The 19,174-nt window shown below is 36.7% G+C and overlaps 1 protein-coding gene and 1 long non-coding RNA gene across 2 annotated transcripts in view; one reads left to right on the forward strand and one right to left on the reverse strand.

Moving 5' to 3' along the window:
• The window catches only part of LOC139974823 (X-ray radiation resistance-associated protein 1-like), a 63,968-nt gene that overhangs the window by 3,779 nt on the left and 41,015 nt on the right, over positions 1 to 19,174 (forward strand). The window contains exons 2-5 of the mRNA XM_071982270.1: positions 667 to 839; positions 8,991 to 9,135; positions 12,725 to 12,822; positions 16,229 to 16,374. Coding sequence (XP_071838371.1) covers positions 667 to 839; positions 8,991 to 9,135; positions 12,725 to 12,822; positions 16,229 to 16,374 — 562 coding nt within the window. The remainder of the gene's footprint in view (positions 1 to 666; positions 840 to 8,990; positions 9,136 to 12,724; positions 12,823 to 16,228; positions 16,375 to 19,174) is intronic.
• Positions 1,260 to 8,975, reverse strand: LOC139974828 (uncharacterized). Its single transcript, XR_011795575.1, has 2 exons — positions 6,478 to 8,975; positions 1,260 to 6,063 (listed from the first exon to the last, which is right to left on the reverse strand). It is a non-coding gene; the product is annotated as an uncharacterized lncRNA (long non-coding RNA).

Below are 19,174 nucleotides of genomic sequence, written 5' to 3' on the forward strand. Positions count from 1 at the left end.
TATATAGTCACTAAAATCAATTTTATGTATTGAAATGTTTATTTTGCTTGTAATAAATTTGGTTTTAGTTTCTCTTGTCATATTTAAACATGATAAAAGAAAAAAAACGTAATGTAGATCTTGTAAGTTCTGTAATTATGTATAATGTATAGTTTCTTTGTGCACTGCCGATATATCTTCAACTCTTTCAAGTACTTGCAAGAGTCCTTCAGTCCTTACTTAAGAATTTCTACATTCGACAACCTGGATACTTTCTTTCCCATTTCTTTTATATATCATTTTTTTTTAATTTTCCGACTTGGGGCAAAGCTGTAGACCTGTTTAACAAGGTTACAGTGTAGATGTACTTTGTGCAGAATAGTTTGTGTCTGAAATTGTGAAACCCCGTCTGACTACCAAAGGACTGCACTGCATTACCGTGTGAACCTGGAAAACCAGGTCTGACAAGTAGTGTTAAAGTAGCACAAATATACTAGGTGTACAGTAGTATTCAAAGGGCAATTTAGTTTTGTTTGGAGAGATATCAAGCTATTAGACAACAACCTCTAAATAATAGTCCTGCTCCTTGATAATTTTCAACATATATAGGATACATATAAATGTTTTTATAATATTTTTCACCATTTTTTTTTTATCTCTATCTCTCTCTGTCTCTCTTACTTTTAGGAGCATGGTTGGTTGCTCAACGCATCGAACAGAATAACAGACTGAAAGCTGCTTTAGTGACCAAGAAAAGTAAGACCTACTCTCAGATAAAACAAGAGAGACGGCTGAAGGAAACTCCGGAAGATGAAACAGGCGATTTGATAACACCAGGTCTTCTTGATGGATTTTTTCTGGTAAGAAGAATAAACAACAACTCCAATGAAAATAATCTTTCATTTCCCTTTTCTGTTTTTTGAAAGTATAGTTTAGGCAAAATAGGCATTCAAAGTATATATATTTCTTTATATTTTTTTATTTTAAATCTTAATGTTTTAGATTAGTTTGTTGTTAGAATGTGATGAATAGAGTGTTTAAGCAAAATTTCGAATATATTCGAGTGGATGTTGATACTTTTCTCAATGCTATCTAAAGATCATTTTAAATAAAATGCTGTAACAATGCATAATTCCGGATTTGTTTTTGTGGTTAAATCGTACATCGTCATGGTTGTGTGTTTGTAGTAAAACAACAACAAAAACCCCTCTGAACTGTCGAGGTTGAATGCTTATTGAGGCTTTAAGCTTTGTCAGTTGTCAGCATGTTTTGAATAAGAGATATCCTAGGCTGGTAAGTTTAGGGATGGATTTTCTAGAGAGTTGTATAACTGTAGAATTACATACAAACTGTACAGCAGTAGCCACTTTATGGTGATGTTAGAAGATTTAAGCTGAGATTTAAGCTGTCATTCCTCAGTGCATCTAACCAGGGGCATGACATTGATATGGGTACTATACATAAATCAATGCTGGTTCTGTTCTGACAATGGAAAATTAGCCTTCTTGGAGGTCATCCAAAGTACAACTACTTTGTTTGTAACATCAAATTCAGATCGCATGGTAACTAAATGCCCCCAAAAAGATAAAACAATAAAATGATATCATCATCCATCAGTTTGGGGATTCTGAAGATATATAAAGAAGAAGAAAAAAAAGGGAAAAAAAAGGGAAAAAAAAGGAAGTGGTTGGCCTATGAAGCTCTCTATAATCCACATGACGAGGAGTTTTACTAGTCCAAAGCTAGTGTTCTTTTTCACCAAACCTACACATCTCTGAAAGCCGAGCAAGTTATAGCATTAAATTATTTGCGAAGATCTGTGTGTTATCAGTTCTTTTTGTACTGATAATAAGGGCCAACAGAGAAAGCATCAGGCTCAGTAACCATTGCAATCGCGCTGGCTCGTGTTTGCGATGTGTATGTTACGCCTAGCATGGTTCGACCATATGTTCCATGGTTTTCATCCTTGGCATATTAAGTTTGTCACAATAAGTTAAATACAATCAAGCCTGTTGCTTTTTGTTTGCATACATCATGAATAGTATTAGTGAACATAAAATTCTTAATCAGGTATCTCTGGAATATGTCTAATTAGCTTGATGCATGTACTTGGATAATACAATGTAAGTATACAAATACATGTTTATGAGATCATAAAATCTGAGCTCGTTGGTATTCATCCATGTATATCTGTTTTCATACTATGTCACTAAATAGACTTTGTCAACATGATAACTGACTGCTGGTACCTTCGCTTAAATATGTTGCCACGTTAGTCAGCATATAAACCCTCCCCAGTTTGGTTTGCACAAGAATATTAACAAGTATGGCTTACATCACTATGAATACTGTATTTGTGGGCATCGGAACCAAGAACGTTTTTGTTTTTTGGTTTAACCTCATGTGGTACAAATCAGTGAGATACAGTACATCTCTCGATAGCATCTGGTGTATAAACACCCAGTTGTATCTACCAGGTCCAGTCCAGATTAATACTGTGTCGTTTGAATAAAAAAATAAATGGGAAAATTATAGTGAAATCTAATGTACCATTATTTGCCCCTTGTCCCAAAGACTAGAGCAATTTATCATTTTCACACCTGAAAAAGTCAGATTGCAAGTTTACTTTAATAGAATTCTAAAATGAACCTTAAAAACTGTCCTTGAACTGCCACTGGACATAATGATATATACCATAATGCTTTCTCAAAAGCATTTTTAGATGATAAGCATCCTAAAGAAATCTGCTTTCCATGCCACTAGTAAAAAAATAATCTGGTCTATCTATCTTCAAATCACCTCTCATAATGAACCTTTACAGGAACCCCCCCCCCCCCCCCCCGCCCCATTGAATCCTGCTAATACCACACAGTGTCCGTAAGCCCTCCTGTATGAGAACTGCAGGAAACTGCCATTTATAACCTTTTTTCTATTCTTGAGATGAAATTTGGTTCAAAAATAGGTAGATTCATGTAGCCTCTAGACTGTTTTTCATTTCCGCTAGTTGATAATTTGATGTTTTTGTTCCTGCCCTGATATTATCAATTTTACATTTCAAAGTTCAGATCACTCCCAGTGTCTTTGTCTCCTATACATGCACGATTATAATGCTCATATGCCTTGCTTATTGCAGAATTTAGATTTGAGTTTTTCCCCCCACAGTTGATAAGACAATACCTACTTCCAAGAAATGTTTAGTCATCACCAACTATTCCACGTCATAGACCCGTTTCCTGTATTGTTCATCAAGCAAGGTGATGGTATTAATGTGTACATGCTGCAGTGTTGTGGTGTACACAGTATTCATTTGATAATATGCTCTGCTGAAGTTGCTACCAGGCAGTGTGTGGGGGGATGATTGTTGAATCAGGGCGAAAAGGAAATAACAAAGTAGTGAATAATATAGTTGGTGTGATTGATAGGTGATATGTTTGGTTTATCTTTGCACGAATGAGGTTACACCTATAGAGAGTGTCTGTAATTATGTGTACAATGTGATTAAGTGCGTACATCATCAGTGGCCCAACTGTTTGAATACCGCCATATCTAGTAGGTGGCAATTGATATGAGTTAAATACCAATGGCTGTATTTGAGTGGCAAGTTATGTTTTAAAATGAGGAAACTGAATGGTTTTGTAATTTTACTATTCATATGGAGATGAGCATGATGAAGTTGAAAGGATGATAAAAGGGTGTGGTGAAAGGTCAAAATTATAGAGAAAGGGGAAGTTGTGATGATTCCGGCAAACAATATGGTTAGGTGCTAAGTAAACATAAATGTTAGGTCGATAGACCCTGGTACCGGTGGGTACCGATATTTGCAACAACAAAACACACCGTCCCGTGCAAATATTGCTTGTACTCTACCCAGATTAGAAATACAACAATTTGGGCAGAAATTTCTTAACATAGTGGTATATATCTATTTCTAAATATATATTTTTACTTTTCAAATTGTACTGAATATCGCGTAAAACAGTGTTTCTCTTGCACAGTTACTGATTTGTTTACCCCAATCTTTGCTGCTGAATGCATAAGTTTTCTATAAAAGAATGCCATCAACATTGCATTGTTACATTTACATTGTGAATATGGTGTAACTTTTTTTCAGAGGAGGTGGGTTTGCTCTGTGGTTGACAATGGGAGTAAGAGCTTCCTAAACAACAAAAAAGTGATTGAGTTAGTCAACTACATCGCTGCCTATCACAACAGGAAATTCAGTGGTTGATTGGTTTGAAAAAACAAAACAAAAACTGTCCAAGTTCCTTCAGTAGTGACAATCTCTCCATCCTGGATGATGATGATAACACTTACTATGCTATAACAGTGCAGTCTGCTTGAACAGAATAATCATCATCGCTGCTGTGTGAGCTTGAAAGTGGAGAGAATTACTGTCTAGATCTCTTTGGAAAACCCAGCAGGTGATCAGGGTTATTGGAAGGTCCCATGTCTGAGAACAATGCAGTGTTGTGCAACCTCCTTGTCTTCCCATGTACAGTATTATTCAGGTGTAATTTTACATTGAGACTTAAAGTGATTCATTACCATCATGGGTAACATAGTCACTCATAGAAACCTACACAGTGTATGTTGTTGAAATTTGATGGGGGTTTGAGGTATTTGTACAATCTGCATGCTAAACAAAGAAGGAGTGGGAAAACCATTTTGCACATTTTGTGGTTAACCTGTAGCAGACAACAAAGCAACCATTGTTTCCTCAGGATCCTTATGAATGGATGTAACATGTTTTGCATTTCATTTTTGGTTTTGTTTCATAATTACAGTAACATGATACTATCTACATGTGTGTACAGCAATGTAGATCTAAACATTTATTCAAGTAAGTGTCAGTTATATTGAAGATTGTTTTATTTATCCATGCTTTAGCACAGTGTGAAAGGCAACATGTTTTCATCAAATTTATTGTGGACGGTTTCATTTATATCAGAAAAGGAAGTACAAAAATAGAACCAAACTTAAAGATGACACACATACAAAACAGGTAGTTACTTCAACTGATTCTCCCTATCTTTGATTTTAATTAAAGAAGAAACTTTAACGATCTTGGTCATTATCTTGACTATAGTCAAATTTTGTTTGCAATAATGAAGTAAATGTAAATTGTTTTATTTATAAAATCAAACAGTCATGGTTTTACATACTGTACATCGTTTAATGTGTATCGTTAATACCGTTTATGGCCTATTAGTTGTGAGAGTGAAGGGGTGAGGAAATGTTGAGTATTTGAATCAAATTCATTAATTACTCAAATTTGTTAACATTCATGGCCCCTTATCCCTGGCCCCAATAAGTATCTCAACAGCACAAAGTAAGGAAATTTATACTGTAGCATGTCTATGCAACTTCTTAAGAGGCTGTACTGGCTGTTAAGTGTTCAGTAATATATAACATCTTAAGAATCATCATACAAAGTGACCTCCCTACTTGTAGTTCTACAAAGTTTCTGATAAGCATCACCAAAAAAAAACACCAAAAAAAAATACTAATTCAGGAATGACAGTGAATCACATTTATTTTGAGGATACAGGTCTATAAAGTTAAAAGTCTCGTAATGTGCATCTTTGTCATCCAACTGAGTCAGTTCCACATGATACAGGTGTTGCCACGGTGACTAATACTGACTTGGACTGCTGATGCATCTTGGAGAAAATCCAACCCTGCATGCCTTCAATAATAATGTTTGATTGTTTCCTTCCATAAATGAAATATTAAAGGGACTCCTTTAATTTTTATGTAAACAAAAATATTTAGTCATTAGCTTCATAAGTTCATCTATAATCTGTGTACAACCTTTGTCATCATGTAGTAGTTTTAAGTCTGTCGTAAAATATGTTTCACGGATTGGCTTTTCAGAAGGAATATCACATCACATTATGGCCTCAGCTAAGGAATTTCCATCATTGGCTACAATGTAACTGTTTTATGTACACGATCATTATACAGTAATAACACAACATATGTTTCTGGATATGGAAGAAGGTAGCAGATCTTAATGGTAATTAAAGTAATTTAACCATGGTAGGACTGTCAAACTCACCCAATAATCTTGAAAAGCCATATATGCTGGAAGATAAAATTGAAAGTATCAAATTAAAACAGTATAGGTTTTACAGGTAATGGGTAAGGAAAGACACAAATTGATAAAAGAAAACAAAACTCATTCATGGATTATATATTTTGCTTGTATATATATGTGTACTGTACAGCATACTGGTATGTTCATAGTTCACACTAACTTATCCTCAGAGGTTACATTTGAAGAAACCTCTTACAGTATTTGAACTGGTTTGATTTAAATTTCAAGAGTGATATTGGTAATTGTATATATGTTGTCATCGTTGCCGATGTGTGTTATTTCCTTAGCGTGACCAAGGGGAAGTTTCCAGTCGATGCTGCCCTCGCCCAATGGTGTGTAGGGTGTGACCTTTTATACCCACCTCCTCGATTTGCATACTTACATAATCGATGCACACTGACGCATTATGTGAGGTTCATATGCTTTATTTCTCTCCTGGTTCAGCTTCATTGAGCGTCGTCCCGGTGACATATATGTGACATCATAGGTCACAGTTTCCTTGTTAGTTGTACAGTATGGCATTATAGGGCATAGTTTCCTTGTTATTTGTATATGACAGTATAGGAGGCCACAGTTTCCCTTACGTTACTTCTTTCATTATCAGTTTATTAATGAGGTCTGTTGTAGGTGTAAATAATCCCTCTAGTCCTAACAATGCTTTTATCACTATGTAAGTAGACATTTCTTTTCCGACCACAGTGGACTTTCATTTCGTTAGGATATTCACCCTACTTACATTTATTATCGTTTTACCTTTGAATGACCTTACAGCTTATTCTCTCTTGAATGGTGATCTAATCTGTAATGCAAAGTAAAAGTAAAACTGTAACAAGAGTTGCCACAACCCACTGGATGTGGTTATTTCTGGGAAATTGCTAGGTTAATTAAACTTGTGGCCTCCTACAAGCAAGAACAAAAATGCTGGGTGTATGACTAAATATTCTGTGGACTTTCATAGTCAATGACAATGTAGTGATGGTGGTTTGTGACCACTTGATAGAAAATAATTTCTGATATGACAGTAAAGATATAAGATGTGCATACCAGTAAAAATCACTTCCCATAGGAAGTCATAAATATGCACAATAAGAAAGATACAGGTATATTAATTATTAACAGTTTTGATATTGTTTTCTCCATTGGGTAGAATGTTGCACAACGTTCTTCTACCAAATGTTGTTTCTTCCTCTTTCTGTGCAATGTTTTGTGATAATAACAAAAGCTTAAAAAATAGCAAATCTGTTGAATAATTTGTAACTTCTGAAATGTATATATCCATGTGCATGCAAACAGAGATGGTTGGATTAAGTGGAATTTATTAGAAGCTATGAATGTGATACATTTACAATGTACGCTCCTCCTCTCTTCAGACTAAGAGAATAATAGATAGCTTGCGTAAGTTCACTGTAGGTACATCAACAGAATCAAGTTTCACAGTATAATATAACCAAAATGATGTCACGTTTGGTAGGTTTGGGGGCTGGCCTTGGAGTTAAGTAATACCTGAGTCATGAGTACATACCAAGAAAACAAGAGGAAAGAAACAAAATAGTGAAAGAAATGTTTTTTTTTCTTTCTCCTCTTTTAATACTTGTCTCCTCCATTCTAGTAAGCACTATAACATACAGTACTTCAAATGTACACAAATTTGCCCTTTATCTAAACTTCTGTGTATGTCAGCTTCCTTTTTGGATTTTGGAACCACATTATCTTGCAGTGAAAAGTCAAGAGGCAAAAACTTGACAAGAAGAAACAAACAAAACAAAGTTCATGAACTTAAAAAGTACAAGGAGTTGTTAATCACTCCCTAACAGGAGTCACAAGTTTGAGGCAGAGGACATGTTATGACTCTGCCAAGCCTAATAATCGCCTTGTTTAACAATTACAATGAAGGCTGTTTGAAGACAAGGATCGTTAAAAAACAAAATTTATGAGCCTTTGCCTCATTGTCTTTTTTTGGTTTGGCCCTCTCCCCCCCTTTTTTTTGTTGCCTGTTGTTGAACCATTTGACTTGATCTAAAATAATAAAATTTCTGAATAGGGAAATTCCCTTCTTTTGCTACAGTATGTAGTATGTACTTAAAAGGAGGAAACATACTGATGTACAACCAATATTGGTCCCTCAAAAGATGTGAACTTTTGATCTTTAGAAGGTACTGTAGCGGTAATTTTACCTCTCCACTGAAAATACAGGAACTTTATAAGTCAGTTAGTGGATCTATCTATCCGGTGGATTATTTTAACGGACTAACTGTCCTTGTTATTGTAAGTACATGTATTTTAGTAATAAAAGCAATGTATGTTTATACATGTACAGTAGTGTGTAATTCTGTAATCTGAGCATCCCAGTGAAACAGAATGGCACGACATATCTTTACTGTGCCTCTTTGTTATCTGTTTCCACCCTGCTGTTGCATTTACTTGTCTAATTAGTCTACAATTTGGTACCATGTTAGCACCCCCACCGCCCTCCTCCTCCTCCTCCTCCTCCTCCTCCTCCTCCTCCTCCTCCTCCTCCTCCTCCTCCTCCTCCTCCTCCTCTTCTTCTTCTTCCATTGAGCCTCTTCAGGGTCATAACCCACTATGTTCCTATTCCTGGCACATTAATCACTTGTGAGTGTTGTACATGTATATAAAACTATTAGTGAAGATATTCCTAAAGAATGAAACACTGCATCGTCTGTTAACACTAGGGGTTATTTAGTAACCTTTAACTCCCCTGTCTGTGCTTGTTGGCTGCACTCTCTCTATCCCATTACATGGACGAGCTACTGTAATATTATGTCCATTGTTTAGTATGTATCATTTTAGTTGCATTCCTGACACCGCCCTCCCATATTAGACACTGTATCCTCAATTTGATCTTGATCAGGTGGGTTCAAATCTTCCTTTCCTTTCTCCTCCCTACTCACAGCTAAAGCACTGCTGTGTGGATGACCCCAATGACCTTTGTAATGTCAATATTGCAGCCCAGGATCTAACAGATGCTAGAGAGGAAGATTTCGAGCTTTTTCAAAATGTTGTCTTCATCAATGCGGGAGAAAATTTGCTCCATTTTGGTAAGTCACATACTTTTCTTTTTGCAGTAAGTAAAATGTTAACAGATTGATATTGACAAAGATTTAATAAGTTATTACGGCAAAAATCATTCTGTAAAAGTTGCGGATATGTGCACATGTGTTTGTATGTTGTGGTTTAAAAGTCCAGCCCTAATTTAGAAAATGTTTCGAGTAAAAGGAAAATAGAACTATTCATCTCTTGTGACCTTGAGAATGCAAGAAGCTATTTAGGTAATAGAGTTCTGTAACAGAAGACAGTATAAAAGTAGTCATACCCTCCCTGACTCCCTCCCTTCTTTACTCCCTCTCTCCCTAACTCCCTCCCTCCCTCCCTTATTCCCTCAGTCCCTCCCTTACTCCCACTCTCCCTCCCTAACTCCCTCGCTCCATTCCTCCCTCATCAATACATGTACTAATAGATACTGCATGATCCTACTGTACTTCATAATGCCATTAACTCTTTGAACATGGGACAGTGTTACTTGCATTATTCATTTTACATGAGATGAACTCCCCGTGCCTCATTATATTCCTTTGCCACTTGACCGTCGTCCACTGTGCAGCATCATTGCCTTGGTAACTTATTCAGCAGACTAAACAAAGATGACATTGCACTCACACCATTGACTTAGGCTGTGTCTGATTCCACACCAGGGCAGCATATAAGCGTGTCTATTCACAGAGATCATCGCCAGTGTGTCGTCGTAGACCTGAGAGAGAGAGAGAAGAAGAATTCAACTCTCACTAAGTCTGAGTCTGTCTGGTTTTATAGTTTCATCTTTTCATATTCATAGTTGTCTTTTGTCCATGGGCCTCAGAAATTGCAACTCACTATGCACTGTTAGGCAGGCACACTTGTAACAAGTTATATAATATAGGTCCACATGGTAAACTCCTTCCTGTGAAATCAGCTGAAAAAGTAAGCTGTAGGAGGTTCATAAAAAATAAAAAATAAACAAATCAGGCAGTGAAGAATGTGACAGCCATAAAACTGTTTGTCACCTCTCTCAGTTTTAATATCTCACTGCACCATTCAAATCAATATATGCTTCTAGAAGTTGTATTAACTCGAAAAATTGGGAGTTCTTATTTGTCAGTTTCTCCACATAGTTAAATTGTGTTAAATACTGTACATACTAACCTATCATACCACAGGCCTTCAAATGAAAGGCTATCAAAACTGAACATATATAGATATATATATATATATATATATATATAATTGAAGACATTGCTCAAGTGTTCATTGTAGCATATTGAAGGAACACTTAAAAACATGATATCTCCCCGATAAACAATGATCAAAACTGTTTGGGAGTGTTTCTCAACACAAGTTTTCTGTGGCCATATAAAGCTAAGATGATGGTTTGGGTTTGCTTCTCCAGATATTTTAAACAGTGCTGAGATCTATACGAATAAGTAAAGTGAAAGAACATTGATCACTTGTGTGGATTATTGCTGAAATAGGATAAGCTTGAATAATTGATATGGAAAGAGGATCAAGCACAGGGATATACCTGGCCTGGGAATTTAACTGCCATTTACTTTTAAACTTAAGTCTGTACAAGTGTACATTGCAAAACCAGGTATATATATATACAGTTTAACCGCTCACTGTTCTCTTAACTTGTAGCTATAGTGTAAAGGTGAAGGATGATTGGCAAGGCACACCAGACATTTGTTTAACTCTTATATATATACTTATCTGGAATTTAAATATCACTTACAAAACAGCATCTTGAGAAAGATGTAGTGATTGTTATAGGTGTCCTAGCCAAGGAGGAGGGGCCAGTGTGGGTTGCCAGGTATGCTGCTTATGTTCACATTCTGTCTGCACAGTATATAGTTGTGCATGTTATTTGTGTCTCTTACAGTTAGTTCTGGGACAGAGTTGAAAGTGAATTAAATTTTGTGATGCAAGAAGGTCCAAAAAAATTCCCAAAATATAATATCTGTTGACATGTTTGCAGAAATTAAAGTAAAAAAAAGTAAAAATTAACTAGATCTAAATTGTGTCTGACAATGTTCGTTCAGTTCTTAACAGCCTTCTCAAATTTAGCAAATTTTACAAACGACCTTTTCTTCTTTCTATTCTATGTATTGCACAGCTGTACTATAAAAATATAAATTTAGTCTGTTTCTCATTTCTGCCTGGTACATTGGATACAGATTTATGGTAAAGCTTTGGACACTATTTGTGAAAAATGCAGCCACCATATTAAACTTGGAAGGTTATAAGGTGACTGCCTCAGATCTCTTGTTTTGAAAGCAAATATTTGCAGAGAATGTTCCCATTAAACATCTAGTTACTTTTCATTCTAACAACAAAAAAAGAAGTCATTTTCCTCTAGAATCAGGTTCTGCAGTAGTCATCTCACTTGAAATGGAAGGTTAAAGTTTCTCAGACTCACAGGACATACAGCAGGAAAGTGATTCATGATTGTGGGCCTCATACACTCTCCCTTTTGATCACATGTATAAATACCTTGAGAAAGCTTTTTTGAGTCAAGATTTGTCATAAAGGTTAAATGAGTTGTTAAATACAAAAGAGAGGCAGTGCACGTCCACAAAACTTTGTCCAGTATGCCACTGGCTCTACAGAATCTTCATTCCTCCCTCCTCTATGGCCAAACCACAAGCTTTTTTTCATCAGTTACTTTTCAAGAATTGGTCACTGACTTCACAAGACAAAACATCATTTAGTGTTGAGGAGAGGAGCAATGTTGCATTAGCTGTCTAGCCACCCCCAGCTTGGTGTCTCTGTGGTTCTCTTTGCAAATTCTTTTGGACCTGCTCTCATCTGTGTCTCCAGACAATTGAAATTGGATACATTTATGAGGCTTTTAAATGATAGGAAATCTTACCCACCCTGCACTTTGTTTAAATGTTGAAGCCTGTTTGCTAGTTCATGGAATTTAAGTCTGCAACAGTTTTATGCCTGTGACACAGTTGTGAACCTTGCTGATTTCAGTCGATCATATGGACATACATGTGCATTCTCATCCGAAAGCTAGCCATCCATCTGTACGTCAATAGGACTGTAGCTATGAACATGCAGCTTCAGTGAAGAGGAATAAAGTATAGAGCATTTTTCAGTAGCATTCTAAAAATAATAATAACAATACCAAATTTGATGTAGCGCTCTGATCAGTCAAGACATGCTGTTGTAAAGCATGTTAAAGCCTGTTACAACTAGATCAAAGTACTGAAGAGCTGTATTTGTCCTTCGTGTATAGGGGATGATCAGAAACTTCAGTATCACTTGTGTTTTTGCACGAATAGAAACTTGCAGGAATAAGTTTTAATTTCTAACCGATATCATTTTCTGCATTTGGTGTGTGATTTGAGAAAATTGTGTGAAATTGGATCTAGTGTAGGAAGGTGATATAACATTGATACGTTTGCACTTTGTACCCTTTCACCTACAGTAACCATATGTATAGACCAATCATCTTTGAATTAAAATGATGCCATCTTGATTAGCATTGATGAATACCGCTTATCAAATTTCGGGGAATTTTGCGTACGTCAAGTTTCAAGCATAATATCGTTTATATATTGTTCTTTGTTTTTCTTTATTAATGAACAGAATCGTTCAAAGGTTTCATTAATCTGCAACAACTGGAGATACCGCTGAATGGCTTGCGTGGACTTGACGTTTCTCTTTCTGACTTTCCATCACTCCAGGTAGGATTCTTTGTTCATTTGATCTTTTTTCCAGAGTCTAATTTGTCTTTAAATTCACAAATTGTTTCTTAATAACACCCAGCATTCTAACCTAGAGCTTTGAAGATGCAACTCAGTTCGTCCCAGGTCAAGCTACAATACGTTTTTTTTTCAAGTGTCATCATAACTGAGTGTTTAAAATTGATAACGTGTGATTTTATGAAGAAATAGAAAAAAGTGACTGGTCTTCAATTGTGTTAATTTCTTTTCCAATTGTGTACAGTAGGCTACCCCTTTGTAGTTCTTGCTATAATTTTGTCTATGATATTGCGAAATATTGCATAACAACTTGAACAACTTTCAAGTAGAAGAAGTGTGAATGGATTTGCACAGTCTTTATAGGGTGAGATGAGCATCTTACTTCTCCATGGTTGTAAACAATTGTCTTTCATCCGAGCAGCTGCAATTGCGGTCTTTGAAATCTTGCAGCTGACCTCATGATTGGGGTCTTTTCAAGAGTTCCGAGAGGCCTTTACATACCATTCATTTCACTTTCAAGGTTACAGAGGAATATGGTAGCTTTTGGCTTTGAGATATGAATGTTGGATTTGTCATCATAGATGTTCTTTGTGTAAGGTTCTTGAAGCATGCTTTGGAAGATCTACGGATGTTTTCATAATTCATTCATCTCTTTGAGTGACCTGTATTATCCATACGCGCTCAGTGTTGCATTGTTGGCATCTACATGTTAATCGACTTATACTTATTATACAGGAAGTGTACATGAACCACCCCTGACAATAATTTCTGGAGAAACGTGATGATTTTACACAAAGAGTATGGTGGGGGTATTGTCGTTTTGTTTTGCTTTCACTTTTGTATTGTTATGGTGAACTGCCCTTTCTTTATAATGTAAGAAATGATTTGTTAAACACTTGTGAAGAAATATTACACCAAATGTTGGCTTATTCACAAGTTTTGATTTGGATATATAGGGGATTTCCAGTATCATTTAAAACAAAAAGTAAAAAAAGAAAAGAATTGATATTTTAACCACTTGAAATCCATGCACAAAGTACTTGTTGTCTCAGTACAATTGAATCGTGTTGTTAAATTCCAACATTTTCTGAGAAGTAATATTTTTTAATGATTCCTTGTGATATTGTATTTGAATTTCCAGTGAAAATATGGAAAAAAAGTGAGCGCATCCTTTTGTGCTGTTATTTCTGGGTTCAGTCGATCATTTCATATGTGACGTTCACCATGTACTTATAGTATACTCTACGTTTTATCTGTAGTGATAATGCAATTGTAGTGTAATTTTGTAAGTTCTACCTCTTTTATATGATAAGAAAACTGACCACATTTTATGTACATATTTGTGTATGTGTCAATCTACATATAACTATATATAGCAGGTAACTTTCAAAGCTCCATTTTTTGGCTGATATGGTTAAATTTTCTGCTTTGACATGTCAAGGAGGACAACAAATCTGGTAGTTTTCTGAAGTTGCCTTAGAAGTTGCACATTGTGTACATGTGATTAATGTCGTTTTTAAAATGTGTCAGTTACATAAACTGACATATATGTAACACTGTACTCACTATTGTAGGCATGTGGGGAACTGGAGATAAGACATTAGTGGGATAAACATAGCCAAATGTCTGACACTTGAAAAAGAACTGTTCATACAATCATGAATAGTGAAATCTCACATTGTGTAGAAATAACACTACCCTGCAGTGCATCCGATACAATTTATTATATTTGCCTTTGTTTGGTCAGCTATTGCTTTGTGAGTAATACTCTGTGCCGTAACATTTAAAATTAATGTGACATGGCAGGGTCAGGGGAAAACCACTTACGGTATGTAGTAACAGTGAGTTCGACATCATAAAATGTACACTGTATGTTTGATCTTCTGCAGGTATATATACATACAGTCTGCAGCTTAAAGGTTAAAAACTGTCTGCTGGCAATCATCTCACTTTTCACCAAATCCCAAATGTTAATTTGCTTTAAACTCACATTCCTAGTAAAGGAAGGAATTGCCTAAGGAGTGGGGGCAGGACTATTGTTTAATCTGGGTCAATGTGCATCATTCATGTTGACAGTGCTCCTTACTTTTCTCTTCGGGAAACAACAGGTGTTCTGGTTCACAACACCCAGTCGATCAAAATAACCTACTAACATTCTGTGGTCTTCGGTTAATTACACATTCCTTATCATCATCATCGTTCCACTCTGTTTTCAATATTCAAGTTGCTTCAGTCCTTGCTTACCTGTCTCCTAGATCAGTCTGCACTCCCATCTACCTAGCTTTTGAGCAGGGGCATAGCGAAGGGGTTTTTGTTGGGGGGGGTGTGGAGAATTTGATTTGCCGACGGATCTGGAAGTGGTGACTGAAATGGGGGAGGGGTCTAAGGGGAGGTGGTGTCCCCCTCCCCTTTGGAAAATTTTTAGTTTTGAAACGTCCTTAGATGCAATCTGGTGTATATTTTAAGTAAAATTTGATTTGCCGACGGATCTGGAAGTGGTGACTGAAATGGGGGAGGGGTCTAAGGGTAGGGGGTCTACCCCTCCCCTTTGGAAAAATTAGTTTGAACGTCCTTAGATGCAATCTGGTGCATATTTTAAGTCAAATTTGGCATGGAAGAAGCTCCCGTTCTCCTTTTTCTATTCAGCTTTCCTTCTTTCTTCCCCTTCCGCTCTCTTCACCTTTTCTCCTTTTGCCGACAGACCCAAAATTTGCCAACAGTGACCAAATTATTGGGGGGGTGTGACACCCCCCACACTCCCCCGCTCGCTACGCCCCAGCTTTTGAGTAACAATATCGATGGCAAAGTTAACGTTCTTGTTTTTCTAACTAGTTAAACTGGCTGACATTAATTTGATACTTCCATTTTTAAGGGGAAATAATAAGTATATATATGCTTTGTTTCTTTCATCCTATGATATTTTGGTGACTGTTTGTGAGTGGTGTGAGTGCACAAAGCTCATTTTACCACTGTATTACATACAGTATATCCACTGAACATATGGGCCTCATCTACCTACTCTAGCATACAAAGTTTGTAACATGTTTAGCCCTTTTGTCTTATGTACCCAGTTGCAGGTTCTTGTCGACTTTCTCTTCCTCTTTTTTTGACTGGAATCCAGTTAGTTTTCATTTGTCACAGGCAGTACTGCATCACATTTCGTACCCCTTTATACCCCTTCACCCCCCCCCCCCCCCTCCAGCCCTTCGTCAAGCAACGATCTTGGTACCGATTCAAAGTTCGCAACTTTTCTGTACTGTAAATGCATGTAAATTTTCAATGCTATGTTTCCATTCCTTGCTAGGCTGAAAGAGTGAAACTATTTTGCAGATAAATCAGATAAAGTTGTAGAATTCTATACCATATTGTTTTACTTTCCATTTTACAGACTTTGGACTTGTCCTATAACAACTTATCCAAAAGTGACATTGTGGCCCTGGGTGTCCTCCCTAAGCTGAAGGTACTCCATCTCTCTGGTAACCAGTTGAGGTCTCTTCCCGCAGAGATGCAAAAACACCATCAAGTTCAGACAAGGTAAGGCAGTTCTGCTAGGGGAATGCAGTATTTCACTATTCCTTGAGCGACTGTTGGAAATTGTTCTTTCAAATTTAGTACGTAATGAGGATTATGTTCAGTGCATAATCAATGTCATCCATCACAAAGTGTCTACTGGATTACACAGTTTACGAACTTCAAGAATTATCCACAATTGTTATCGCCAAAATCCCAATAAATCCATTAATGTGAATTACAAGTGGCAGACACTGTATTTCCATTATCAGTTTTCTGTTATTATTACCAAATATTTGGTACCCAGCAAAAGGCCCACTCTGGAACCGAGCAACCATCGACAGATTTCGCTCTGCTCTTGAGGCAAGTAGACATACATTGCTACCGTCCACATGCTTGAGTGTGTATGCTTGCGACAAGCTTGAGTCTCCGACTGCAGATCATAATCGTACAGAGAATTGAAGAACAGAACAAATTTGAAACGTATTTTCGAAGCTTCACGTCCAAGCTAATTATTTTGAATCACCGAGTCAATCATTGAGCAGGTCATGTGATCGCTGTCATATGATCATGTTACTCTGAGTCAGAGATCTATCAACAGTACAGATTTACACGCATTAGGACCAATGTGACTACACCCTCTGTTGAAGCACCGGAGAGCCCCATGAGTAACATTCTTGCGCTCCGATGACCCCTCTTCCTGACCCCTCTTCGGGGTCTGTTTTGTTACACCATTTATGAAATGTTTTGTGGGAAAACTGGAAAGCTTCAAATACACTAATTATTCTGGATTTAGGAGTAATCAGACTATAATATTTTGGTTTGACTCCTACCACCTCCTACCACAAAGAAATACCAATTGTGGGGATTTTCTTTAACCATAATGTGATTAACTGACAGCATTGACCACCTACAAAAACAAACAATTCATAGAGAAACTTGTTATAATAAAGTTCATCTGTGTGGGGACCCCACAGGTCTGTCTGCAAGAGTTCCTGCAAGTATCTAACAATGCTTCACCACATTGCACGGTTCCAAGACACACCAAAGGGCATTGCATGACCTAAATAAATGTCATCACTCAAGAATTGAAAATCCTGGAAAATGGCAAAATAAAAGTAATGGAAAATATTTTTCACTTTTTGAAGGAGCTGGGGGTGGGAGTGGAACCGAGGGGAAAGATTTCTCTGTAAAATGGAATCCAACCGTATCCTGAAATCACACAACTTCTTTTTCTTTATTTTTTGTATAGTCAGGTATAGTATGTGTACTGTCTCAATGAGATTCTTGCAGTGTCATGAAACTCTAATTTTACCTCTCAATGATCACAGCAGTCACTATTTTATTAATCTTGAGTTTAACTATTTTTGAAAAAAGACTTGAAGCATCATAGGAATTTGTGTCAAGACATCTGTAAGAAATGAAAGTATCGCTATGGTAACTGATGCTGACTAGAAGAGAAAGCTGCTCAGTGTGTGATTGACAGTTAAAGGAGATGCTCACCGAGAAGATTTGAAAGACATGACCTCTGACCTCCATGCCAGGGGGATGTAGAAACCGTAAACCTTAAAGAAACCTTTCAAGTTATCGCTATGAATACGAACCTTAGTGTCAGAGCACAAATGTTTTGGCCACAAATATTTCTAGAAAACCAGGAAAGTTATTGCATGGGAAGAAGTTTTCCTTCCTTTATTAGGAATGGAAAGTTAGGCATTTTTACAACGCTCCTCCATTACCTGTGCAATATCATAAACTCTACAATCAGTGCTGGGCCGGTACTTTTGTGTGGAGCTGAGGGTAACTTAAAAGTAGTAACTTATTGCTTCACTCTGCCAGCATTGATGTCATGGGAGCCTCCTCAGATTGGTCCGACTTTTGCACAATTACCTTGATACTAGGTTTTATTGTAGCCTCAAACAACCATGTAAGGTATAAATCCAGAAGATCATGCAGTTTCTGTGTCCATGATGGTATTGCATTGACATTGGACATGCTGGAACTGTTATGAACTATATAAGCTTAGACTGAAATGATTGACTAATTGAATAATTTGATGATTGCCAACACCCCCTTCCTCCCTTTCCTTCTCCCTAACACCCTCAATCCATATAATGATGTACTTGGTCCAAGGGCACTGCATCAAGGTTCTCCAACTTTATTTCTAATTCAATCTTTTCTTAATTGTAATTAATCATTAAATGGTACATTAATTTACAAATGGCTTCAATTTTGGCCAAACGTCATCGGAAGGCACATGACAATAAAAAGTTACTATATGATGTGACAGTTTGGTGAGTGGTAACTTTACCAGATTCAAAAGGATATGAACAAACTTTGAGCAGATTTGAGCTGTAACTTCGCTACCCCCTCACCCCTCCCCCCTCTCCCACCCACCACTTATTCTTCCTTCAATGATAATATCATTTGTGCTCTGTATAAATATCTTGAGCACATCAACCATACCTGTAACTTGTCTTTAATGTTTGATAGATATTGAATAAACTTTCTCACCGTGATGATTAATCTGGAGTACTTTATCACATGTAATAGTAATGTTCGTTCAAGAAATCAACTCGAAATTTTTTTTTGCTACTGTATCTGACTGTAACCAGAAATTGGAAAACGTGTGAGGAATGTTTCAATCCATTTGAGAATGTTTTTATACTGTATGGATTCTCATGCACTCTTAGATAGACAAACTACATAATAATGGCAGATAGTTTTTAATTCTTTCCTTGAACCCTGATTTTTAAATTTATTGAGCTTGTTTAAAGGTTATTTATTACCAAGTTATCCCATCAGCAGAAGAGAGACCAATGAACAT

Source organism: Apostichopus japonicus, chromosome 10 (genome assembly GCF_037975245.1).
Source record: "Apostichopus japonicus isolate 1M-3 chromosome 10, ASM3797524v1, whole genome shotgun sequence".
NCBI lineage: Eukaryota > Metazoa > Echinodermata > Holothuroidea > Aspidochirotida > Stichopodidae > Apostichopus > Apostichopus japonicus.